The 26,079-nt window shown below is 45.5% G+C and overlaps 1 protein-coding gene across 1 annotated transcript in view; it reads right to left on the bottom strand.

Annotated features, from left to right (window-relative positions):
• Nucleotides 1–23,561, bottom strand: part of DNTT (DNA nucleotidylexotransferase) — a 31,328-nt gene extending 7,767 nt beyond the window's left edge. The window contains exons 1-9 of the mRNA XM_047824678.1: nt 23,263–23,561; nt 15,942–16,046; nt 11,469–11,640; nt 10,401–10,529; nt 8,749–8,919; nt 8,369–8,440; nt 7,044–7,167; nt 5,071–5,203; nt 3,911–4,019 (exon numbers count right to left, since the gene is read on the bottom strand). Coding sequence (XP_047680634.1) covers nt 3,911–4,019; nt 5,071–5,203; nt 7,044–7,167; nt 8,369–8,440; nt 8,749–8,919; nt 10,401–10,529; nt 11,469–11,640; nt 15,942–16,046; nt 23,263–23,561 — 1,314 coding nt within the window. The remainder of the gene's footprint in view (nt 1–3,910; nt 4,020–5,070; nt 5,204–7,043; nt 7,168–8,368; nt 8,441–8,748; nt 8,920–10,400; nt 10,530–11,468; nt 11,641–15,941; nt 16,047–23,262) is intronic.
• Nucleotides 23,562–26,079: the final 2,518 nt, after the last annotated feature.

The following is a 26,079-nucleotide window of genomic DNA, read 5'->3' as shown; positions in this document are numbered from 1 at the left end:
GACAACTAACAAAGCAAAAAACCTCACAATAATTCAGTCATAGCTCTGCGGGTAGGTGATCTGTTATCAGACATTCCTCAGGTCAGCCGGTCTCCAACTTTATCATCAGAAGCATTTGGAAAGTTTGTCACAGCGGTGTGGGGGGGCCTCTCCCCAGAGGGATTCAGTGGAAGGAGAAAGGGTGAGGATTTGCATTTCTAGCAAGTTCCCGGGAGATGCTGATGCTGCTGGTCCAGGGACCACACTTTGAGCACTTTGGTTCAGTTAATTTTGTTATTAGGAATGCTCTGCATTCCCTCTGTAGCCCTCCTGGAGATATTGTTCAATTCAACCGGACTTTGATACCTTTTGCTTCTGCTGATCGCAAAAGAGGGAACTCTTGCCCTTCAGCGCCCCCCCCGCCCAGGAAAGGTATTAGGAAAAACACACACCATCTGAAGCGGGGGGAGGGGAGCACTGATGTCGAGAAGACCCTCTTGGTGAGAGGCCAAGTGTTGCTATAGAATAGTCTCATAAGCAGCTCAAGAAAACACAATTCTGCTTTTTTAATGAAACTTACAAAAATGAGTACAATGTAGCAGACTTTCTTGTAAACTTGAATCATGCACATTTGAAAAGTGAGCTATTAAAATATCAACAAGTCTTTCCCTGAAGTTAAATCTGCAATAACACCCACCTCCCTCTAAAATCCACAAAGCTGTCTTCCTAAAAAGCTGTGTTTACCCGATCGCCACATGGCGGTGGCATTGGCTGGTCACAGACAATGGGCCATTTTGTAGGGTTTTGCTTTGGATCTTGCGAGGTGTTTGGGAATGCATGCCTTGAATAAAAAGCTCCTGTCTGCATATTCAGACACCTTCTGCAGCAGGGGCACGGTTCTCAACGCGCACACACACAACCCACACAACCCCTGATACTGCCTCCTGCCGTCTGGCCTGGGCTGTTTGTGGGACATCTCTGTCTTCTCCCGTTTCTTTCCTTGTTGGTCCCCATTTCCCCTTGAGTGACTTCTCTCTTCTGTGAAAACTCCTTCAAAGTTTTGGGCTCTGGGGCGCCTGGGTGGCGCAGTCGGTTAAGCGTCCGACTTCAGCCAGGTCACGATCTCGCGGTCCGGGAGTTCGAGCCCCGCGTCAGGCTCTGGGCTGATGGCTCAGAGCCTGGAGCCTGTTTCCGATTCTGTGTCTCCCTCTCTCTCTGCCCCTCCCCTGTTCATGCTCTGTCTCTCTCTGTCCCAAAAATAAATAAAAAACGTTGAAAAAAAATTAAAAAAAAAAAAAAAAGTTTTGGGCTCTGCCATCGATAAGCACAAGCTGACTAAACTTCCTATCAGCATGTTCTTTTCTTCTTATTGGAAACGAAGGGACGCCTCTTGACCAGGAGGGAGGATCTTCCCCTGTTCCTCCCTCCCTGCCTCCCCTGGGGACTGAGCACTTGACTCTCAGGTACATGACACCGGGTGGGAGAGAAGTGCTTAGCCCTCAGCTTTGCCTCTCACAAAGAAGGAGGCACCATCACCCCACGTTTAGTATCAGGCTCCCCCAACAGAGAGGGAGGGTGGCAAGGCTGGAGGGTGAGGCCCTCCCCCTTTCTGACAGCCAGGATCCATCCACGCTTCTGTTTCAATTTCCTCCAACCCCTTCTCAGAAGACTCCACATCCCCTATTCAAAGTCAAGTCTGTTTTGCAGTGGGAGTGAATATGTTCTCTCCTCTAAAGTACTAATACTTTCAGTCTGTCAGCCTTCCAGGAACTGAGGATGTAGCCTGGTGAACAGTGAGCGGCCCCGAGCAAGGTCCCACCCACCAGGGGTCAACCCCACCCTACTCCAGGGGTGAACCCCACTCCAGTGAGCCCTCCCCTCTTTGGGTTGAGCTGTGGTGGCCAGGAAGAATTCAGGCTGGCAGGAGTCTTCGAGATGGGGACCTCCACCAAAGATCGGTATTTCCAAGCTCCCTTTCCTCCTTTTCTTTCCACCGACCAAGGGGTCTTCTCCAAGGCTCACGTTTAGTTCACTAGATGGGCAGCTCACACCGACGCCTACGGGCCGTTTGTCGTGCTCACATAACACGTGCGTGCAGTGTGAGTGTGCTCATGCCTGTCCTGCGTGGGATATCATCTCTATAATCTGGAAAATGCGAGCTCTGGTAAGAATGTCAGGGCTGAGGAGCGAGGTAGAAACGGAAGTTACCCACGAGGACTTCACAGCCAAGGTGGTGGGGGCAGGTCCGGGGCTGCAGGGGTTCAGGCAGAGCTGGGACACCCAACTGCCACTCGGTGTCTCCTCCCTGAGGTCCTGTTTGTCCGCAAGAGGAGCAGGTGCACCTGCTGGCTCCTGGGTGCCCTCACCTGGCACGGCCCGGCTCTCCGGCAGAGCTCAGTGAGTACTTGTGCAGGAGCCACCACACCGATGGCCACTGGTTAAGCGTTTACCATTACCGGGCACAGCATCAAGTGCTTTATCTAATTCTCTCAGTTAATCCTCTCCGTTAATGAAGCGAGACAGCCTTGCTCTCCCTGTTTTATAGACGAGGAAAGATGAAGCAAAGCGGCCCAGGTCATGCAGCCAGTAAGCTGCAGGGTTGTGCTTTTAAAGTCCCAAATAAAACCCCCCGGGGCTTAATGTCCGCCTCCACCCGTGCCTGCCCATCTCTCTGCTTGGAGGCCAGAGGTCTGGTTTCCTCAAACTGAGGAAAGAGGAAAGGAAAGAAGGGTCCTTGTCTCCATGTCCCACACCACCATCTCCATCTTAGTCTGGAACAGTCTCGGAGCCTGGGGAGCGCGGTGCCTAAACACCAAGGTCAAACAGGCCCACCCTCACAGGGCCCCAGGTCTTGCTGTGCCCACCCAGGCCTTGGCTAGCAGGCCCATGAATGGTGCTGTCTATCCGTGAGAACCGTCCACCTTACCTGCTTGAGCCGAGCCGAGGGGCCCGTGTAGGTGGGGCTGACTCTTCCCTGTCCTGCCTTCCCTTGGCTTGGCCAATGAGGTTCACTCTCGGGGCCCCTGGCAGTCCCGGGGTCCACCCTCCTGAGAAGGACAGAGGGGGCTTGGGATGGCCTCACAGGTGAATGTGGATCTGGTTCCAATGTTGGGTCCGCACTTCTGGTGCCCCTGGCTCCAGGATCGTGTGTTCCCCGATCTCATTTTCACTTTATCTGAGGTTTCTCTCCCTCTGGCGTATCATGAAGGTTGGCCCACGGGCAGCAGAGGCTAGATCACTCAGGAAGGATGAAGCTGTGCCAGAAAAACACTAGCCCCAGCATCCTCGCCGGCCAGGCCCACAGGTCCCTGGGGTGGATCCCTCTGGGCCCTTTGGGAAGTGGAGCTCTCCCTGGAGTGGGGCCTGGGTCGGGGCCCTGCAGGCGGCTCTGGCAGCTTTCTCTGCTGGGCAATAGGTAGCCCGAGGCGAGTCTGATCTCCGCAGTGGGTGGGGGCTTCTGAGCCCAGCTGGTCCTCGCTGGTTTCCTTCTTCCCATCTCAGCACAAAGTCAAGGTGGTTGTTGACCCGCAGAGAGTTCAAGGCAGCAGCGACATCTCCTGGCTGATAGTATCCTGCCCCACTCCTAAGCCTGTTACCACCCATCTCACACCTCCCAGGTCTGTAGGGCACACGGGCCCCATTCATTTAGGGGCGGTAACACTTCCTCCTGTCAGACACCGAGACCTACGGCCCTCGGCCCCTGGACACAGGACAGGGGTGTATAAATAAGATAGATATTCACAACACAGACTCTAGGACCCCAGGCGAGTAAGTCTTATCGTGTGTCATGTGGCATTGTGTAAGCTGTTGCAAATCGCTGAGAATCCAGTATATGGTCATGACACAAAGACGAGATAAATAGTGTGCAAAATTCAATGGTATAATGTAATGCTTGAGTGTCCAAACATCTACCTGTGATCCTTCTTCTTACCTTCCTTTGCCATAAGTTTATCACTTTAGGTAAAAGTTGTTCCTCTTCTTCGTCTGTTGATCCGGGGATGGTAATTAAAAAATCAACATCGTGCCCAATCTTCTTACCCCTGACCAAAAAAAAAAGTATAGAATGGAAATCAATTAGATTTTTAGCTCTCAGTTTTTACAACTCACTTTTGTTTCTATGCCCTATGCTCAATGTTTGCAACACAAAATGCTTGTGATATTTTTTTTTAAGCAAAATATCCTTGATCGTACAACTCTACTCCTTGCAAGATAAATTTATGACATAGAAAAAGTCACACATGGTACGTATATGATTATATATGTGTGGGTAAAAATAACACAGGAAGTGATCCCTTCTGCATACTCACATGTGCACACCCACCCCCACATGTGCACACAGACAGGCAGATCAGAACCGGTGACCAGAACCGAGAACTGCATGCACACAATACGAGAGAGGGTTCTCCAAATCATGGTATTGACTGAAGGCATTTTCTTAGATTTGATCTTCCTCTCCCACTTGCTCCCTCACTTCAAACTTGGCTTGCCAAGATGGCCAATAGCTAACAGGTAAGAGGGCCACAGAGAGAGCTGGAGGAAGGGGTGGGAAGGAAGGAATTCCTTTCCGAAAAGGAGGCCTCAACATCCAACAACTGCACACATCTCTGTGAAGAGTTCATTCATTCATTGACTCAGCCAGTATTTCTTGAGCACCTATATTTTGCCAGGCACCGGGTTCTCACAGAGGACTAATTTCTACAAACTGTGTGAGGAAAGCATGCATACAAACAAATTACTTGACAGGTAGCACTGAGGAGGGGTGCCTGGCTGAGCATGGCACCTGAACTGAGTCATAAAAGATGAGGAAAAGTCAGCCAGGTGACAATTTGAGGAAAGCCAGTGCAAACACGGAAGGGTCTGACTGGGCAAGTCACAGAAGCATGAAATAGCTCCATGTGTGCAAAGAAAGACAAGCCATTTGGGGTTGCTGAAGTGGAAACCCGAGCTACAGAAGATGAGGCCACCGAGAGAGGCTGTCTCCAGATCACCAAAGGCCTTTGTGCCGTGCTTAAAACTGAACTGAACTTCTGAAGGTGGGGAGCCACTGAAGGTGTTAGAGCAGGGGAGGCAAAAGCAGCCCTCGTTATCTACCTCCGGAATCCTCCTGTCATGGTGACGAAGGCATCAGGCAGAAACGCCCAGACGGCCTCTTTAACCAGCACACCGACTGCCTCTGCTTCTGCCCTGGTCACACAGCTGACGAGGTCTTCATAATAGAGGAATCCTGAGGGGCCATTGGACAGGTCAATGGAGAGAGTGACACGTGAGATGACCAGCCCTCTGTGGGAGGTGATTCCGCCCCCAAATAGAGTAAACATGACCACAGGCATCAACAAACTGTTTCCACAGAGATGGGAAATCTCTACTCTCTTGGTTGTGAATTTTTCATGGTAATGATGACTCTTCTCTTTCTGACTTGTAAGAGTCTTACAATTTCCTGACTAAGAAAGAGACTATATTTCATATCCCTCTAGAAACCAAGCTGTTCAAATATAGCTCCTTATTGAAGAACCAGCCTTCTTAATAAACTGTGCCCTATAATTATTTACAGATCATGCATAAAGATTTACGATGGAGGCTCAGGCCAACTTGCTATAATGACTTGGTTATTCCCACAGACCCAAGGAGGGAGCTTCTTCTAAAAATTAAAAATAGAACTACTGTGTGATCCAGCAATCCTGCTTCTGGGAATACATCTGGAGGAAATGAAAACACCATCAAAGGAATATACACACTGCCGTGTCCATAGCAACATTATTCACAATAGCCAAGACATGGAAACAACCTAAGTGTCCGTCAGTGGATAAAGAAATTGTAGTGTGTGTGTGTGTGTGTGTGTGTGTGTGTGCACGCGCGCATAGAAATAGGAGGATTATTCAGCCACTAAAATGAGGATATCCTGCCATTTGCAACAACATGGATGGACCTTGAGGGCTTTACGTTAAGTGAAATAAGTCCAAGAAAGACAAATACTGTATGACGTCACTTATGTGTGAAATCTAAAGACAAAAACTCATAGAAGAGAAATCAGATCTGTGGTTATCAGAGGCCAGTGCGGGCAGAAGGGGAATTGGAAGAAGGTGATCAGAAAAAGGTACCAGCTTCCAGTCCTAAGATAAGTAAGTACCAGGGATGCATGTACAGCAAGTTGGCTACAGCCAACACTGCTGGATGCGTCTTGCTCTTTCGAATCCCAATTCTATTGTATTTCGATTGCATGTTAAAAATAAATGTTTACAACGTGTACAATTTTTGACCCCTTATTAGCATTTCTTCATTAGTGCCAATTAATGCCAAATTCATTTTACCAGAGCCCCCCGTAAATGGAAGCGTCCAAGCCACCACCTTCAACCTGCAGGAGGTCCTGCCGGGCTGTCAGCTGCCTCTCTCAACACAGTGTTCTCTTCTCCGGCTGGTCGGTCATGAGTGGGTAGGTCAGCCCTGTGTCTAGATTTTCATACTTTCCCTTCTATTTCCTGGTATCTGACAGTTTCTAACGCAGATCCACACTTATTCCAGCAATGACTCTAGTTCGTTGAAATATTTTTGACTCCTCAACCTTCATGTCTCTTTCGTGCCCATGACTCCTCCACTCCTCCTTTCGCCCACAGGAGACAGTCAGGACCCAAACATCTAGAGCCAGTTCAGTAAGAAGTAGATCAACAGCACAACCCTGTTTGACATCTGGATGCAGGAATGACAACAGCCGCGATGCAAAGCGTCTTTGCTTATGCCACTCGAGGTGCTAAGGACTTTGCCTACGTTATTTGATTTATTCCTCATTAACTACCAGTGTTACCTCCCTTTTAGAGATGAAGTAACTTAGGCTCAAAGACTTGAACAAGCTTGCTCGAGATCTTGCAGCCACAGAATGTTGGAGCCAGGATTTGGATCCAAGTCTGTCTGATTCCAAAAGCTTGTGCTTTTAACCATAGTGCAAAAAAGAGGACGAACAAGTTACCCAGCTCACTGAGACTGGACTTGAAGTTCAGCTAACTCAGAGCCCTACCGCAACCTGGCCAGCCCATGGCAACATCAGGAGATCCGTAGGAGAGACAATTTACCTGCTTTCTGCATTTGTGTGAACTTCAGGGTTTTGTCTGACTTTATTTTACTCAGAGTTCGGAAACCCATCCTGAACCATTTCTCAGATGTCTTCAATCCCACTCCGAACACAGAAGTAAAGAGCTGAAACAGGGAAAGGCATGCCTTTAGTTTCTGACATGACCGTTATGACAATGAAGTGACACTTTTCAAGGTCAAGGGATTAGGAAAACAGTGTAAGCATACTTCTGACCCAGTTTCTCCTGCATATGACAAGTGGGTGGGTGATGGTAACTTTTTACAGAGCTTTTTGTTTCAGGGGGGTCTTTTCCTGACCTATGGTATTACAGTGGCTGGCATCTGCATAGGCTTCCGTGTAATCTGACCGCCCTTTGCCTGTTCCGTCCACGTGTGACCACAGCTTTCCCTACCAGGCACTCCCCTTGGCCAGGGGTCCCTTACGCACACTCATGCGCTGCGGTTTTAAGAGGGATGCTCGTGTAGGTTGTATGAATTCTCTGCCGTCACTCAGCCGGTAAGCGGCACAGCCCAAACTCAAATCCAGGCTGTCTGCACTCCAAGCCTGGGCTCCTGCCCACAACCAGCTTTTAGGCCTTTGCATCACTCCGGAACCAAAGGGACGGGCAGAAATCTCTGCCACCCTGAACTCCAAAGTGGGGAACACTGGGGGGAACCAAGCCCTGCTTCGAAGTAGAGAAGGACACAGTGGGAGCTTCCAACACAGGTTTGCTCCTTAAGAGCAGGTTTGTTTTGTCCCATGCTCCCAGTGTCCCAGTGCTATTTGTGCCCATGAGTGACAGATCCTAGAAGATCCTAGAAGATCTCACCACAGCATGGCGATACGCTTGTGCACCCGTATTTATTTTGGCATCTGCTTCCTAGACCACTATTATGGACTCATCGGGCCCCCTTCCACTCATATGTTGAAGCCCTAACCCCCACTGTGATGGTGTTTGGAGATGAGGCTTTTGGAGAGAATTAGGTTTAGATGAGGTCATGACTGTAGGGCCCTCATGATGGGGTTTGTGCCTTACTAAGGAGAGGCACCATGGGGGTTGCTCTCTCTCTCTCTCTCTCTCTCTCTGTGTCATGTGAAGGCACATTGAAAAGGTGCCAGGAAGAGAGCCCTAACCACAACCCGACCACGCTGGCACCCTGATCTCGAACTTCCAGTCTCCAGAACTGTAAGAAAATAAATATTTGTTGTTTAACTCACCCAGTCTGTGGCATTTTGTTATGGCAGCCCAAGCTGACAAACCACCTACATTAAGTAATGGGGTTAACTGAAAAACCATTTTCAGCCAACACCTGTAAAATTACTTACTTTGAAGGACTGATATCGTTCATCATTCAACACAGCTTTAACTTCAGAACTTTCTCCATCTTCAATAATTTCCTGCACGGACAGTTGAATAAATTGTTAGAGGCATTTGGCGTGGCTCCGTCTGTTAAGCATCCGACTCTTGATTTCAGCTCAGATCACGATCTCACGGTTTGTGGGATGGAGCCCCGCGTCCGGCTCTGCACTGGTAGTGCGGAGCCTGCTTGAGATTCTCTTTCTCCCGTCTCCCTGCCCCTTCCATAGACATTATATAACATCTATCTGTCTGTCTGTCTGTCTATCTCACATCTGTATATTACCTGCATTCCCTTCCCCCTCCTGCCTCCTATTAGGAAGCAGGACAAATCACATTTCACCCTTACCTCTATGACACACTTCACTTTGTCCCCCAGGCAGGGAATTCCTTCTGTGTCCTTCATACTGATGATTGTGAATGGCAGAGATTTAAGCACAGAAGCTGCTCTCATAAATGTCGCAGAGGAGATTTCATTTTCTTTAAACTCATAGTTTTCCGCCAGCACCTCGAAGGCGTCCTGAAGAACAAAACCAGGTGAGCCAAACACGGCCTGTTCCGAGCCCCTGAGCTAGTAGTCACTTGCAAACACCTGTTGCTCTTCGTGAGTGCTGAAATACCTCCTGACAGTCTCCTCGAAGGGTGGGATGGGGTCTCCCATGTCTTTGCACCCCTCCCTTGCTATGAGAGGAGCTCAACTGAAAAGACGGGTCACAGAGTGCTTCGTAAGGAGACTTTGAGTTTGCTGCCATTAGATATTCAGGAGCGATTCAACCAAAACCTGATCGCATGCTCACTGCACCCCCACTCGTCATTGCTCAGCATGACCCTGCCCTCTTTCCTTGCAGGCTTCCCCACCAGCATGTGTCCAGGGTTCTGCCTGGATCACTGGGCACCTTCATCTCTCGGCTTGTATGCAAAACACAGTCAGCACTTAACATGGCAACAGAGGGGCGTGATCACAGGACACGGACCCAAGGCGGGTTGGTTCAGGTAGGGCGCATTTGCATTTCTAGCAGAGGAGGAAGTAGCTACAGCTGTGTGGCATCATGCTTCCGTGCCCAGTACTGCAGTTTCCTGTTCTTCCTGGCAGATGTGGGCCTGGAAGTCTCGAAATGAGAAGTTTTGTAGTTGATACCCTACCACATGTCTTAACAACCTGACTACTTTCTCTAGGCTGGAGAACGAGCAGCTGTGGACTGTGAGGGTCATTTGAAACGCAACTGCCAAACTTCAGGCCTGGGTGGGGCTTTGGAGACAATCTGGCTAATTTCTAGTTGAATGGGTGAGGAAACCGAGGCTCAGAGAGAGGAACTGACTCGCCCGAGCTAGTTAAGATCAGAGAGGTGAGAATCCAGGCCTGCTGTCTCTCAGTTGCCTGGTTACCCAGCAAAGGCTGTTTATGCATTACTGCTGTTTCTTTGTAACTTGCTCTTACTATGTTTTGGACTAATTACAGTATTTGGTTTTTCCAAATATTTGCCTTTGACAAGTGTTGTGCCCCAAAGTGACAATTCTCATCAAATAGTAATTTACCATCTCTAAACAATATATTTCTGATTGTATTTGTCCATGTCTACAACAGAAGTAGGTCCATTCTGGACTGAAATAAGAACCAGAGATCAGGCCGGGGGTGGGGGGGGAGTGAGTGAAGGTGGGGGGTAATTTTCCTAGATATTCAGAAAATTACACAATTGAATTTGCAGATCCATGGGGGCGCCTTTGTGGCTCAGTCGTTGGGCGACTGACTTCGGTCACAATCTCGCGATCCGTGAGTTCAAGCCCCGCATCAGGCTCTGTGCTGACAGCTCAGAGCCTGGAGCCTGTTTCAGATGCTGTGTCTCCCTCTCTCTCTGACCTTCCCCCATTCATGCTCTGTCTCTCTCTGTCTCTAAAATGAATAAACGTTAAAAAAAAATTAAAAAAAAAAGAATTTGCAGATCCATGGAAAGATGCTGCAAGCCCTTCATTTGCTCTAGGGGTTGTTGTAGAGCCCCTTACCGTGAATATGTGGTTTAAGTTGTTTAAAGTGGTTCTTCTCTGACATGCATACAGAGGGATCTTTTTTACAACAAGTGGCGGAGTCTTCTGGAGCTCTGGGTTTGGGCTAGCTGAATAATCTCTTCTCACCTAAACAAATGCGGAAGCACCCATTTTTAATACCAATCAATAGTCATAATCATAGATATTATAAAGGAGAAAAATTGGAGGCAGTTTGATGGCAATTGTCCCTGGAGAGGATAAAATTATAGGAGAGTCAGATTTTATGTTACACGCATCTCTAATATTTGCATTTGCTACAGTTTACATGTATTGTATTTTTTAAAGTTTATTTGTTTGTTTTGAGCTGGGGAGGGGCAGAGAGAGGGAGAGAGAGAATCCCAAGAAAGTGCTATACTGTCAGTGCACAGCCCGACACGGGGCTCCATCCCACAAACTGTTAGATCATGACCTGAGCCGAAATCAAGAGCTGGAGGCTTAACCGACCAAGCCAACCCAGGCGCCCCAACATGTGCTATTTTTGCAATGAGAAAAACAAACGTGCAAAGAACCATCAATTAAGTACCATTTTCCTTTTCCACAAACTCATGTACTCATGGTCTGAACCTTCTTCCCGCGGGTTCTAGCATTAATGGTGAAGGACTTGGAATTAAGAGATTAATTTTCATCAGTTTTTCTTTATGAATGATGACAGTCAGAAAAAAAAAATAGGAAGCCTCTACTTTTCTGGTTACCAGAACATCAAGGCTTCCACATTTTGAAATATTCGTGCATAGTGTTGTTCATAAAAGCAGCTACCATTTATCAGCTGCCTGTCATAGATCAGGCTCTGTGGTAAGCGCTTTACACGTATGTTACTCTAATTCCCTAACCATCTTGTGAGGTAGTTTCTTTTGCTGTCTTATATCGTAGAGGAGGAAACTGAAGCTCAGAAAACCCGAGTGACTTTCCCAAGGTCACACAGGGAGAAGGCAGACCGCCTGGGGGTTAAGCTCAGGTCTGTTGATTCTATAGCCCATGTTCCTAATCGTCAAGAAAAGGACAAAGAGGATCAACCGTAACACTTACAAGCTGGTGTTTTCCTGTCACCTCTACTGGTTTTCCTGCTCCCATGGATTCTATCAGCCAGGAGATGTCCAGGAGCTCTAGCTGTGAGCTGGCTTTTACATTCTGTACCTGCAGCCACTCTAGGACGTCTGAGCCAGAGTTGTTTTCTGCTACAATGTGCGTGACGGAATCACTGCAGAATGCAAGAAAAAGCTATCAGCTGAGGGGGATTTCAAAAGGAGAAGGGCTCCTCTTACCTTGAGGTGTTCAGAACATCCCATCTGACGAAGAAAGATGCATACTAGACCTGACCATAGGCACAGACGATTTAGGCCTCCAGGGAAGGGAATTCTGCATTAATTAGTGTAGCCACAGTGGTCTATGTTACATGTCAGACACAAGAAAAATTAAGAAAACATGAACAGAATTGTGGTGTCAATGGAAAACCAAAGTCCAGAGATGACAGAAGATGAAATTTTTCTTAAAGTAGCACCAAGCATTCCACATGAGGCTTTGGTATGCCATTTCGTATTTATTTGTAGAGGACTTCAGTCCAGTGTCGTTCAAACTGTCTATGACCCACAGTTAGAAATATGTTTTATATTATGACCTAAAATAAAAATATAGATACATGTAGATATGCTTCTAACATCTCATTAAATTGATCTCACAGCCCATTAATAGATGGTGACCAGCTCTGGGGAAGTATTACATGTTTTTTCAAAGCACAATCTTGTGACAGAGGGTAGGCAGGAAGCTTTCGCCTAATAATCACTGAGCACTTAACCATGCTTCGGCACCATCCAAGTATCTTACGCCCATCATCTCATTTGATACTGAGTTCCTCAGGCACGTGTTATGTTATTCATACTTCAAAAATGAGGAAACTGAAGAACAGAGTTTAAGTGACATTCTGAAGGCCACACAGCTAGTAAATGGCCTTCATCCTTTCTGATTGTCTTTTTTTGGGTCAAGTAGGTTATTTCTAGTTTTTAATAAGTCTTCACGGTCAGCATCATATCCTTGGAACCAATGTGTTTTCAGGCTCTTTCAGTTCAAATAATCTATGAATCTGGGAGATAGCAAGATGCATATTTGGGCATCCAAGAGAAAAATAGAATTCTTTTCTCTTTCCTACTTCTCTTCCTTGACTTCCTCTTACTCCTTCTCCTTTTTTGATTGACTCTTAGAAGCATTGGGTATTTTTTTGTTGACTGTTGTATTCACAGCCCAGGTTCCTTGTGGTGGCAGTGGTGACAGTGGTAAGAAGTTGGAGTTTCCAAAGAAGGAAAGGGAAGTTTGTGGACATTAGTATCTTATGTGAGACAGATGGTTAACGATATGTTATGACAAGGCATAAAGCATGGACAAGATTTGCAAGTGGTGTGCAGAGAAGGAAAAGAGCTGGTGTGAGCCGGTGTGAGCTGGGAGAGGCTGGCTGGCTTTGTGGAAGGAGGGGTTTGTGTCCACTGATGGATGGGGAGGGATAGGAACCTAGATGGCAGAACCTAGGGCCCTCCTGGAAGAAAAGGTTCAGAGGCCAGAAGAAAAGTAGGGGAATGGCCTGGATCAGAGTGAAGAGTTTATGTTGGGAAGTAGTTGTCGATGTGGCTGAGTCGGTTGGGGCAACCAGGTTACAGAAGGTCTTAGAAGCCTCATTTGGGAGGTTGGATCTTATTTTCTGGGGTTGTGGAACCAGTGAAAGCTTTCGTGAGCAGGACATAGTGATAGCATCACTATGTTATTTAAAAAAACTAATCTTGGAAACCAATTTGACAATAAACTTCATATATTGAAAAAAATACAGATTATTATAGAAAGTTAAAAAAATAATAATAAATAAAAAAACTAATCTGGATGGGGGGTGGGAGGGAGGGGAGGGTGGGTGATGGGTATTGAGGAGGGCACCTGTTGGGATGAGCACTGGGTGTTGTATGGAAACCAATTTGACAATAAATTTCATATATTACAAAAAAATTTAAAAAATAATAAATTGTCCCCCTTTAAAAAAAAACTAATCTGGTCCACACAATGGTTTGGAGGGGAGGGTGATGGGTGGGAGGGTTGGGAGCTGGATAATTCTCACCTAGTTTGGCTCCTGTAGCACCAGGAAGGAAGGCAAAAGAGACATAAGAGGGACCTCTGGCTTTAGTTCACCTGCAAGAGCTGAAGTGGAGAACAGAGTCAACTATTATTCTCCCGTATTTATACAGGAAAGTAAGAGCGCTTTGGGTAGAAATAGGGATTTCAGAAGTTGCGCCTCTTTGGGGGACAGTGGAAATGAAATTTATTTCAGGCATGCTGCATTTGAAGGATGGCAAGAGGTCCAAGTGAAAATGTCCAGTTGACAGTTGGAATCTAAGTCTGGCGTGGGGAGAGGGTTGGGGGCTGGGGGCCAGAGCTGAGACCATCTGGATGGCAGGATGTGCAGCGGGCCAAGCAGAAGTATGTCGTGGTGAAACCACATCTGACAAGAGTTGGGAGAAGGCAACTTTCTGCATCCTGATTCTAGGTCCACATCATTCCAAAAATTCTTTTTTTTTTTTAAATTTTTTTTTTCAACGTTTATTTATTTTATTTTTGGGACAGAGAGAGACAGAGCATGAACGGGGGAGGGGCAGAGAGAGAGGGAGACACAGAATCGGAAACAGGCTCTAGGCTCTGAGCCATCAGCCCAGAGCCCGACGCGGGGCTCGAACTCCCGGACCGCGAGATCGTGACCTGGCTGAAGTCGGACGCTTAACCGACTGCGCCACCCAGGCGCCCCTCCAAAAATTCTTTATAACAAGCTTCTTGCAAGATCATTTATGTGAAGACTTTAAGAAGACAACAAAAGGATTAATAGAGCTACAAAGGAAGTGTTATTCCATCTAGATTTCTGCCCTTTGGAGGGAAACTTCATTATTATATTATTATTAATTGTAGTATAATATTTATTTTTATTATTATTATTAAGGCTCTGTCTAAACTTCAAGGGGAGAAGGGTATGCTGAGGAGGAGCCCTGGGACTCAACTTCCAAATTCAAGCCCCTCACCATCCACTCTCCTATCATCCCCACCCGCACTATTGCTTTCCTTGGGGCCATGTGGTAATGTGTGAGCTCACACTATTGGATGAGAACCACATGCATTTCTTACAGAGTTAATATAAGCATATTTGCAAATGACAGGTCAAACATCCTATGGAAAAAGACTGATTTAAACTTCCAACCCCTGCTCATTAAGCAATTGGCAAACAAAACAACAACAACAATAGAGCACACACACGCACACAATCAAATAGGACCTCTTCAGCCACTCACACAGAGCTACTCAGAGTTCGGGACTGCTTGTCACTGGTTCCCACAAGGTAAGCACAGAAATCGAAAGTCAGCATTTAGAAACTTTAATGGTAGTTCGACACCATCACAGTAGCTTATTGTTCGTTTTTTGTTTGTTTGTTTGTTTTTTGTTTGTTGATAAAAGCATTGATCTGCGGTGAATTTTTTGAAAACTGGTCCTTCACCATAAATCACTTAAGGAACACTGTCTAGAGAATACTGTCTGTTCTAGCCCGGTCTACATTCCCCGTCTTCTTGTGTTGCCTGAGTTCGGCCGATAGACTTGGCCGATAGGCTTGTCACGCGCCCTTCGCAGACCATTCACCGTCTCTGACTGTGTTTGTTCACTGTCGGTTCTGAGCCTGTGGCATCAGCGCTCCTGGGAGAGCCACTGCCTCCCATGTGTTCCGCTGACAATTTCTCAGTGCTGTGCTGTGGCAGCTCTTTGTCTATTTGCTGGTAGAGCAATTTTCTCTCTGCTCGGAGTATGCCTATATTGGAAATATTAGTAACATTGGAATATTACTGGCCAGACACTGTGGCAGGCACATTTCCTGCATTCCCTCATTTAATTGTCAACAATGCTGTGAGGTAGGTAATTTCGCCCTCATCTAAGATGAGAAGAGACCTTGGGGACATGAAAAATTCACCCAGCTGATGATTGGTGGAGCAGGATTAGATAGATCCTTGTTTTGTTCTATTTTAATCCAAAGCCCGTGTGCAGGACTAAACTGAACGACCCCTCTGTGACTTCGTGCTTTTTCCATGGCTGTAGAGAGTGCTGCTCCTTTTCACAGAAGGAATAACATCTGGAAGGGTGACATCATAATAAAAACCCTGATTCCCTCCGAAGGAAAGAAACAGAGAGGCAATAACACTTTCTGTAGGCCAGTTCCTATTGGCCACACTGTCCCTGCTGCTGCACAGAATTTGTGTTTGGTGCCTTTTGTCCAACGGCATATGGACCGCAGTGAGACTGCAAGACACGCAGAACTGTCCCAGAAAATCTGAAAGAACAGTTGCCATAGCTACACAACAACATGGAGAAGCCACGGGGAGGCTGGCAGGCTCTCTGAGCTCTGAGTTTTCCTAAACCTCGCAGAGAGGCGGATATGCTGAGGTGGAGCCCCGGGGCTCACCTTCCAAGTTCGGGCCCCTCACCATCCACCCTGACCATCCCTGCTGCACCACCACTGTCTCTTCACCGGGGGTGTCTCTGGACACGGCCCTGCCTCTACCAGAGACAGCCAGCATGTCCGGGGACGCGGAGGGAGGAGTGCTGGATAAGGATCCACAAAGAATATAATGTACAGGCTTACCCCCAAGAAAAGACTGGAGAGAAATACTCCAGACCGTTAGAAAAAATAAACACACACACACACACACACACACACATACACACACACGTGTATATTCTTACTTAATCCTCGCAAGAGTCTTACGAGGTGGGTGATATATAACTTCAGATGAGAAAACCAAGGCTTGTGGAGGTTCCGTGAAACCAGGATTCAAACCCAGCTGTGCATGACTCAAGCAATCTCTTAACGTTCCACTAGACTGTGGTTAGACCCCTGAGTGAGGTGCTGTTCAAGTTTTTTTTTTCTATGTTTTCCCATTTTCTTTCATGAACCCTCTATCATCACATTCTACTGAAGGGGGAAAAAATACACATGAATGTCACTTTCAAGGCCAAAACCTGGCACTGGGACTGAGGTGGTACCTGCCTGGGCCCCAGAGTCCTGGGCTTTCTTCACATACTAAAAGGTGACAGGAGGGGGCACCTGGGTGGCTCAGTCGGTTAAGCGACTAACTCTTGGTTTTGGCTCAGGTCATGATCTTGTGGTTCGTGAGTTCTAGCCCCACGTCAGACTCTGAGCTGGCAATGCAGAGGCTGCTTGGGATCCTCTCTCTCCCTCTCTGCCCCTTCCCTGCCCGTGCTCTCTCCATCAAAATAAATAAATTTAAAATAAACAAATAAAAGTGACGGAAGCCTCGGGCAGTGACCCCCAGCCCCTTCCAAAGACTCCAAGGTTCTGCTGAGATGGCTGTTCGTGAAATGTCCATGAATTCAGTTCTTTAAGTACACCTAGTTCCTTAGCCAGGGCCAATCACTAATGCCTTGGACTAGGTTTGGGAGGGCTTGAACCAATTATAACAATTTGTCCCTCAGCTTGCCACAGGGAACAGTCAATAGATAGACCATTGGTGGAATGAATTCATGAATTAATTATCCATAGCTCTAAAGGAACTGAACTCGTGTCCACCAGAGACATCCAAGAAGCGGGGTTAAAATTCAGATGCCTGGGCCTTATGAGCAGAGATTCAGATTCAGTAAATCTTACCCAGAGCCCGGGAATGTGCTCCCTTGGTAATTCTGGCCTAGTCAGCTCCGGTTAGTCATCGGTGCATAACCAACTATGCCAAAGTTTGAGGCTTTAAGAAAAGCAACGATTTGACTATAACTCACAATTTGGGGTCAAGGATTCAGAATTCAGGCAGCTGTTGGGTATGGTGCCGGTGGAGGCGTGATGCTCCTTGTGGCTCGGTGCATCTGGCTCATGGGTGAGGATGGCGGGGAGGTGGGCTGGGCCGCATCTATCAGCCTGAGCACCCTCGCGTGGCCCCTCTCGGCAGGGACTCAAACTCCTTACATGAGGTTGTTTAGCAGATCCAGGGAGCGGCAGAAGCCCCAGGGCCCTTTATGACCCAGCATCAAAAGTCACGCGGTGACACTATGTTGAAGCAGTCACAAGCCCTCTCAGATGCAAGCAAAGGGAAAATCGTCCCTGCCTCTCCTTGGGGGCCACCACATTCTAAGACGACCTCACAGCCCGAGAACCGCATTTTGAGAGATGGTCCTGGAGAGAAAATCTCTCTTTCCCGCACACTGGACTCTGGGCTCCATGGTACCAGGGTTTCCCAGCATGGTACTTGTTGCTCTGAAGGTACGTGAGAGAATTTTAGCGGGTACACAACTGAACACTGAAAAGGCATATGTGTTTATATCTACATGTTTAAATTTATGCATATCAGACTCATGTTTTTTATGAGTTTCATGGTTTTTATATTATTCCTTAGGACAAGGCTAAATTATTACTATTTAAAAAAATTTTTTTAATGTTTATTTTTTTTTTGAGAGAGAGACAGAGCGTGAATGGGGGAGGGGCAGAGAGCAAGGGAGACACAGAATTGGAAGCCGGCTCCAGGCTCTGAGCTGTCAGCATGGAGCCCGATGCGGGGCTCGAACCCACAAACCGTGAGATCATGACCCGAGCCGAAGTCGGACACTTAACCGACTGAGGCACCCAGGTACCCCAAGGCTAAATTATTTTTAACAATTCATCTTAGGGGCAATTAGAAGAAACACATTAAGTATATAGTAACGTATGTGGTAAAACATACATGATTATAAGAATCATGAGTGTGACCCTCAGATGTTCAGAAAGCCCTGAGTTATGACATTCACTCACAAATTTTGGTTCTGATTTTTTTTTTCTGGTATCTACCTCCTCACTGCTCCCGTCTTTCTTTTCCTAGTTGGTCTTGCCTCTGAGTATAATTAGAGAAATGCTTCATGAAGAAAGAGGTGGCCCTCCTTCTTTGCCTGGAGACAGACTGACCCCCATTCTGACTTCCACAGTCTTCACGGATGGTCACCTGCTTTTATCTTTGTCTTTAAAATTGTTTTCTTTCCCCAGAGAGGTCATTCCCAATTCTTCCCATCTGATGTAGGACTTATCTTATACATAATGACTTTAAATAGTAATTTACAGTTAAACTGAGCTAAATACCATTTAAAACCCTCCTGCCAATTTCCCTTAGCAACTGATCTGTTTCAGAATCCCTGAAACAGAAAAATCGAGGCAGTTTTATTTGGTTTTGTTCCACACTCATACTATCACCAGTAGATAGGTTTCTATTTCCAGCTCTGATATACTTAAGACTGAAGGGGTCTTGCCTTGTTTTGTTTTTTTGTTTTTGGGGTTTTTTTTTGGTCCCACCTTAAATGAAATTATGAACATGAATTTAAAATCCACAGATTTTGAAACATGAGGTAATCTGGACCAGAGAAGGGCTGGAGCTTACAATGCATGTCCTTGAATTTATAAAGTTTTTATTATTTTGCTGATTACAAAAGTAATACTGGTGCCTCATTGAAAAATAATTTAATTACAACAATTAATCTTGGTAATCACAAGTTCCTTTGTCTGGTTTTATATTCGTCAAATTATTCTTTGAGTAAATATTCTTCTTTAATGTTTTTGTTATTTATCTTTGAGAGAGAGACAGGGCACGAGCAGGGGAGGGGCAGAGGGAGAGGAAGACGCAGAATCTGAAATGGGCTCCAGGCTCCGAGCTGTCAGCGCAGAACCTGATGCGGGGCTTGAACTCACGAGCCGTGAGATCATGACCTGAGCCAAAGACAGATGCTTAACCCACTGAGCCACCCAGGTGCCCCTGAGCAAATATTTCTTGAAACTACTGTGTATAAGAAAACTGTCAAAGTTCTGAGAATGAGCTACAGGATGGCCCCTAAGATGCCCTTGCCCTTATGGAGCCAGGGAGGAGTAATTGGATAAGATGTAAAGCCAAGTGGCAGAGCTGGGACCAACCCTTCACCATTGATCCCACCCATGTTCTGGTGAGGAAGTTCTGTCCTCTAGGAGGGTTTCCAGGGGTCTTTGGTCTTGGATGCAGAGAGGTGTAGGGAGGAGGGATTCAAGGTTGGGGTATATCTTGCTTTCAACGGACAATACTTCCCAAAGATACCCTTGTGGACAAATTAAGATGTTTAAGCAAGACAAAAGTGCCATCCGGTGGGTTTCTACTGCTCCAACAGCGGAACTGAGCAAGTGTTAAACTACTGGGTGGTGTCATCCCGGAAAGCGACCCTCCTTAGCCACAGCCCTTTCTTCTTCAACATCAGTGATTTAGGTCAAGACATAGTAAGCTTAACTAATGAGTTAGTGGAGGAGGGTCGAAGACAGAGTTTTAAAACAGCTCAAAGTATTAGAACCAGGGAGTGAAATAAGAACATGGCAAGCACTGGATTCTCATCCTTCTCTGGCTCATCCTAAATAATGTAAGGATTATGAAGTTGCTCTAAAATTTAGGATATTGACTATGGAATAAAACTCAGTATCTTTTTCATGAATGTGCAAAATGTGTCAAATGACTTGACATCTCCCCTGATTTCTATTTTAAGACCCAGCTTCGTATGGTTGTTGAATAGCCTGTTTTCTGAAATTTAACATTAATATAAGATATAATATTAGTGGAACTCATTCCAAATATAAGGATACAGTGCACGTATGCTCGGGAATGAAATAGCTCCAGATAGTCCAATGGATTGAGGCACACCATTTCTAAGCTATGTGTTCAGGTCCAGGTAAAGTAGGAATCAGATGTTTCCTCGAATGTAATCCTCCTGGCAGCCAAAGAATGTGCTAGAAACTATGGAGATTGCTCCCTACATATATAATATATATAATACACACACACACACACACACACACACACACACACACATATCTTCTCTTTCTTTGAATCTTATGTACTAGAAAGAGAAAGGATAGGCTTCACTAATGAGAAGTATCCTTTCGTATAGAAACTAACTTTATTTTTAAAATATACGCTTACCATAAAAAATTTGGAAAACACAGAAAATAAAAGCAACCATAATTCCTTCCTACTATACCCTTCCTCACAAAATAATCACAACATTTTGATGGTTTTCCTTCCTGTCTTTGTTCTCTTTGTTTATATCATTTGACCTAGTTCAATTCCTCTCCTTAGGGTTTTACTGTCAATGGATCCAGCCAATTAACAAGAAAACAATCACACTTCACATCTGTATAACTGTTTTGTTTCACCAAAGCACTTTGACATCCATCATCACTTTTGGTGCTTACCTCAGATAGAACAGACTATTTTTCAGGAAACCAAGGGCAGAGAGGAGAGAGGGGGTCTTGCTCCCCACCACGTGGCTGGAAAGGGTCAGAGCCAGAACTGGAGCTCTCTAGATTTCTTATCTAGAGATGTTCCCCGGCCATAATTTCTACTGTCTCTCCCAATTACAGTCTATGTATCTCTGTACAGAAATTCCGTTTGAGAGCTAGGACTTCTACTTCCTGTGGTTTATTTTTGTCCATAGAACACGTTTGCATTTAACGTGTCTTCTGGGCTGTCAGCCTGGTAGCTTCGCCATCACATGCCTGGCAGCAGTTAGCTCACCCTGCACAGTTTCCTCTGTTGCCTGAGCAGCCGGGCTTGGTCCTTAGCAGCAAGCATCTGGGGGCACAGAACTGCCTCTCTGGCTCTGTTGCCAAAAGAAGAAACCTGCCTCCTGTGTCTTCCCAACTACCTGCCCGAGCCACCATGTCTGTATTCGTAGCTGTGTCCATGACTAGTCAGCCCTTGCTGGAAGTATGGCCGTTTCCACCGAGAGAGCTTTCTATGTAAGTGGTACCTTGACCATCTGGCTGTCGCCTTCCTGCCTGGCCCTTGTCAAATTTCTTTACCACAAAAAGCAGTTCCATATTTGCAAAGGCTTTTCATTTCTGCTTTCCAATTTCCTTTTTTTTTTTTTTAATTTCCGGGGTTTGCCCTCTTTAACTATGTCATCTTTTCTTCCCCCAATTCCAACATTTTATGTAAGTCCGTAAGATTGGGTAGACTTAACAGTTAGATGAAATCTATAATTTCATGGAAGGAATGTTGAGATTTGGAGCTTAACATCCCAAACGAGATAGGGGGCTAAAAAGAAAAAAAAGAGGCAGAGAGGGGGAAAGGAGTTCATGTAAAGAGAAATCAGATGGGAGAGAGATCATGGGAGACTCGGGAATTTCTGAATAGGGCATTTTAGTAAAAAAATAAAATAAAATAAAATGTTTCTGTGACATTGACTCTTCATATGAATTATGAGTATTTTGGAAATTACCATATCTTATTACTGACTTTTGTCTTGTGTTTCTCTAACAATATGAAGCTGGCATTTCTTCAGCAGGAAATGCTTGTCAGTTTTATTTTTAAATATCAAAGACTATTTTTTTTTTAAATTTTTTTTAACATTTATTTATTTTTGAGACAGAGGGAGACAGAGCATGAATGGGGGAGGGTCAGAGAGAGGGAGATACAGAATCTGAAACAGGCTCCAGGCTCTGAGCTGTCAGCACAGAGCCCGACACGGGGCTCGAACTCACGGACCGTAAGATCATGACCTGAGCCGAAGTCGGCCGCTTAACCGACTGAGCCACCCAGGTGCCCCAAGACTATTTTTAAAGTAAAACATTCATTTTCACTTAGAATTCTTACAGTTTTTCCCAGGAAAGTTGTGGTCAATCTATTCCTTGGATTAGCCACAGGACCAGCCAACTGTGCTGGTCATTCTTTACCCACTGCAAGCCCCGTGGCCGTTCTGTTTGGAGCTACTTATTTCAAGGTTTTAATACCATTTGTTTCTGGATTTTGTTTTGTCTTCTCTTCCATCCAGTGGAGACCGGTTAGATGAGCCACAAGGCTAATTGCTGCAATGAATGGGATTGTGAGCAAACAAGTGTAGATGACCCAAAGAGTTGCCCTTTTGTCTGAGCTCTGACCTCATCACTTGGCCCCATGTCTAGCAGCCCTGGACAGAGCTGTCCTTGAACCTTTAACCAGAACCCCTAGCTCCGTGAACCCCGCTGGGACTGCTCTTCAGAAAAGCATGATCAAGGTCACATTTGGGTGCCTATGGAGAGCCAGCTGCAGTCACTCATCCTAGCCCATCACAGACACTGGTCACCTCACCACAGCCAGATATTTAGCTTAATTGTCAAAGAACCAAACCATTCTTTCTGCCTCAGAGTAGCTAAAAAAGTTTTTAAGTTTGTTTATTTTGAGAGAGAGAGAGAGCACAAGCAGAGGAGGGGCAGAGAGAGAGAGGGAGAGAGAGAGAGAGAGAGAGAGAGAGGGAGAGAGACAGAGAGAAGAGAATCCTAATCAGGTTCTTCACTGTCAGGGCGGAGCCCCATGTGGAGCTTGAACCCACGAACCATGAGATCACAACCTGAGCCGAAACCAAGAGTCAGACGCTCAACCTACTGAGCCACCCAGGTGCCCTGAGTAGCTGAATTTTTTGATTGAACTCAATAGCGTTTTGTTCAGTTTGGTCAGGAACAAAACTGAGTGGTTTCTGCATTAAATTTTCCAATTATATTTCTGTTATCATCCCTGGATACCTCACCTCATAATGGTGAAAGGCAAAAACAGAAGAACAGAAAAATAAGAAACCACCTTATCTTTTGGTGCCAACTAGTTTCAGTATAATTGTATCAGTTATACATCTTATTTCCTTTAATTAGTTGGCTTGAATGTGTTCTTTGATTTCAAACCTATTTTCCCAGGAGAAGTAGCACTTCTTCTATATGTGGAAGAAGACACAGGTTCTTTGGGTTCCAAAGAAGCTATTCACAAAAACCCTGCCCATTCACAAAATGAAATCAGTGATGTCCTACCTGAGCTCATTTTCAACCCTGAATCCTTTCCTTCGTGCCAGCTCCATGAGGAAGGCTCTGCGGGTGGTTCCCATTTTCTTCTCCAAAATATAGAGAACCAAATCCCGAAACTTGATGTCATGCGGAGGAGAGACCATTGAGGCACCCATCTGCCTGGGCCTCTTCTTCCGAGGGCCCGAGTGGGCCATTTGCAAAGGATCCATGGGAAGAAGCTTCTGATGCTTCTGCCTGTGCCATCGATCGGTGTCTCCAGAAGTGAGGGAGAGCCTGCCCTCCTTCATGAAGAGCTCTGATGTCATCTTACTGGCAGACTCTGATGTCAGGGAAGGGTTTCCTGGGCCCTGCCCTGGTGATAGCTTCCTGCTGAAGGAAGAGCAATGGAGAATTTTTATCTCCGTTCAACTCATTTGTTCAATGTGGAGATCGTAATGGAAACAGTAAGTTAACTTCGCTTTCCTATGTATAATCTCACCAGATCCTCAGAGTAACCTTGTGAGGAAGGTAGGGAAGCATTATTATTCCCATGTTAGCATCTACCTATCTATTTGTGGTTCATTTATTCATTCGGGCCCCTCTTGTCTTTGTCGTCTATTCCTTTTTAACCTTCCAACTTGCTTGGTTCTCTTCCTCTCTTGGGCAATCATTATAATACATTGGATTTCTATAGGTTGTGTGGGTGTTATACGATGCACGCAGTTGTTTTGATTTTACGTGAATGGCACTGCTAAGTTTCTCATTCTGCTGATCACTTTTTTATTCAAAACTATGTTTTCAGTTCCCTCCACGTTGCTCTATGTGCTAATTTGTTCATGATGGACACTTTAGCTATGTTGGTGCATTTTGTAAGTGAGGAAACCAAGTCTCAGTTGACTCAACATCATAGAGTAAAGAGGCAGAACCAGGTCCTGAACTCAGGTTTTCAGACTCCAAATGTTATATATCTCAGTTTTTTCAGTGGATTAAGTTTGCCTGGAGAATAGTCTATTATGTAACTCTAAACTTGGATCTTTTGGGATGGAATGGGATGATCTTTAGATGAGAATTGCTGTCATAAAAATGCATTTTCATAATTTTATGTGCAAAATAAAAATTAGTATCTCTCATCAATATACTTTATAAATCTCATTTCTTGACCATCTACCAAGTGGCCAGGGCAAGCATCTATAAGCCTTAGCTGATTGAATTTTCATAATACCACTGCCTGGTAGGTGTTGGCATCCCCAGTGAGGTAAACAACTTGCTCAAGGTCACAGAGCTAATAAATGGTTATAGGTAGGAAATTATCAAGCTAAGTTGAACTCAGATCTGTCTGCTTGGCACAGAGGAAGCACTTCAAATAAATGTCATTTGGTAGTAATTTGATGTTTTGTTTTTAGAGAAGAACCAGTTCGATCTGAAATCAGATCTATATGTTTTATAAAACTATTAAATCAACAAAATATGATGTTAACCACTGTCTTATTTAATCTGCTTTGAATCACTGGTATTGAAAAGATCACCAGCAAAAATTTTAAATGCGATGATGGCTGTCTGGTTATCAGGCTATTGTCTATCAGCCCCAAATCCACCTTTCTCTCCTGGGCTCTATGAGGTTGGGGGTGGGACTGTGTAAATGCCATTTCTCAAGGTCAGCGGGCTCCCTGCTAGGCTCTACCAGTAGGAGGAGGCACTAGGGAGACTAAGTCCAAGGCTGGACCCTAACTGATACACTGTCCAATTAAATGAAGCACAGGAGGGGCGCCTGGGTGGCTCAGTCGGTTAAGCGTCCGACTTCAGCTCAGGTCACGATCTCGCGGTCCGCAAGTTCGAGCCCCGCATCGGGCTCTGGGCTGATGGCTCAGAGCCCGGAGCCTGCTTCCGATTCTGTGTCTCCCTCTCTCTCTGCCCCTCCCCCGTTCATGCTGTGTCTCTCTCTGTCTCAAAAATAAATAAACGTTAAAAAAAATTTAAAAAAAGAAATGAGGCACAGGAAATGAGGACCCACCTACACTGCTGGAGGTATATTCCTTCTAAAAGGAACTCTAACAACAACAAAAATCTTTAAGACGTCCAAATCCCCTAAACCAGCATTTCCTTTTTTTTAAGAAAGAGAGACACATAAATATGAATGCACTAAGAGGTTCATCACAACATTTTACAGAGAAGACTTAAAAAAAAAGAAAACAAACCATGAATGTCCAATAACAGCAGGAGGTGATAAAGTATGACAGGACCCTACGCAGCCACTAAGACCATGTCATAAGGAAATATTGTAAAACATGGGCAAACGTTCACAATCTAATAATTGTAAAATCAGTGTATAAAATAATAGTTACTGTATGACATCAGTTTTGAAAGAGAAGACTAGAGAAGTATATGGCAAGCTTAATATAATAGTAGATATCGCTGTTTGTAGGGTTTATGCATGATTTCTATTTGTGTTTTTCTGTGTTTTACCAATTCTCTATAATAAACATGTCGTGTTTGCCACCACAAACACAGACAACTTAGAAAAATTACCTTGAGTTGACACCAGGTGGCCTTATGCAAGCTATGATTCAAAGGTAGGAGGTTGCTCAGAGTAAGCTAAATGGCAATGGATTGTGTTTTCTGCTAATTACACACAGGGCTGAGGGACAAACGCTTTTACATTTTGTGTAAAATCCTATCTCTCTACCAGGCAAGACCCCACTGAGGAATGGACGGGGCTGTGTTATCCTGCTTGGTTTAGATAACTTACTGAAGCTGAATCTGGGGAGGGGATCTGTGGCTTCTACGTCCTTTTTCCTGCCTCTGAGGGTCCCTTCCAGGGGTATCATGTAACCTGTGCTAGGATGA

The sequence above is a fragment of the Prionailurus viverrinus genome, chromosome D2 (assembly GCF_022837055.1).
Source record: "Prionailurus viverrinus isolate Anna chromosome D2, UM_Priviv_1.0, whole genome shotgun sequence".
NCBI classification, from domain to species: Eukaryota; Metazoa; Chordata; class Mammalia; order Carnivora; family Felidae; genus Prionailurus; species Prionailurus viverrinus.
Note: the sequence above shows the minus strand (reverse complement) of the source record. Positions and strands in the feature narration are given on the sequence as shown.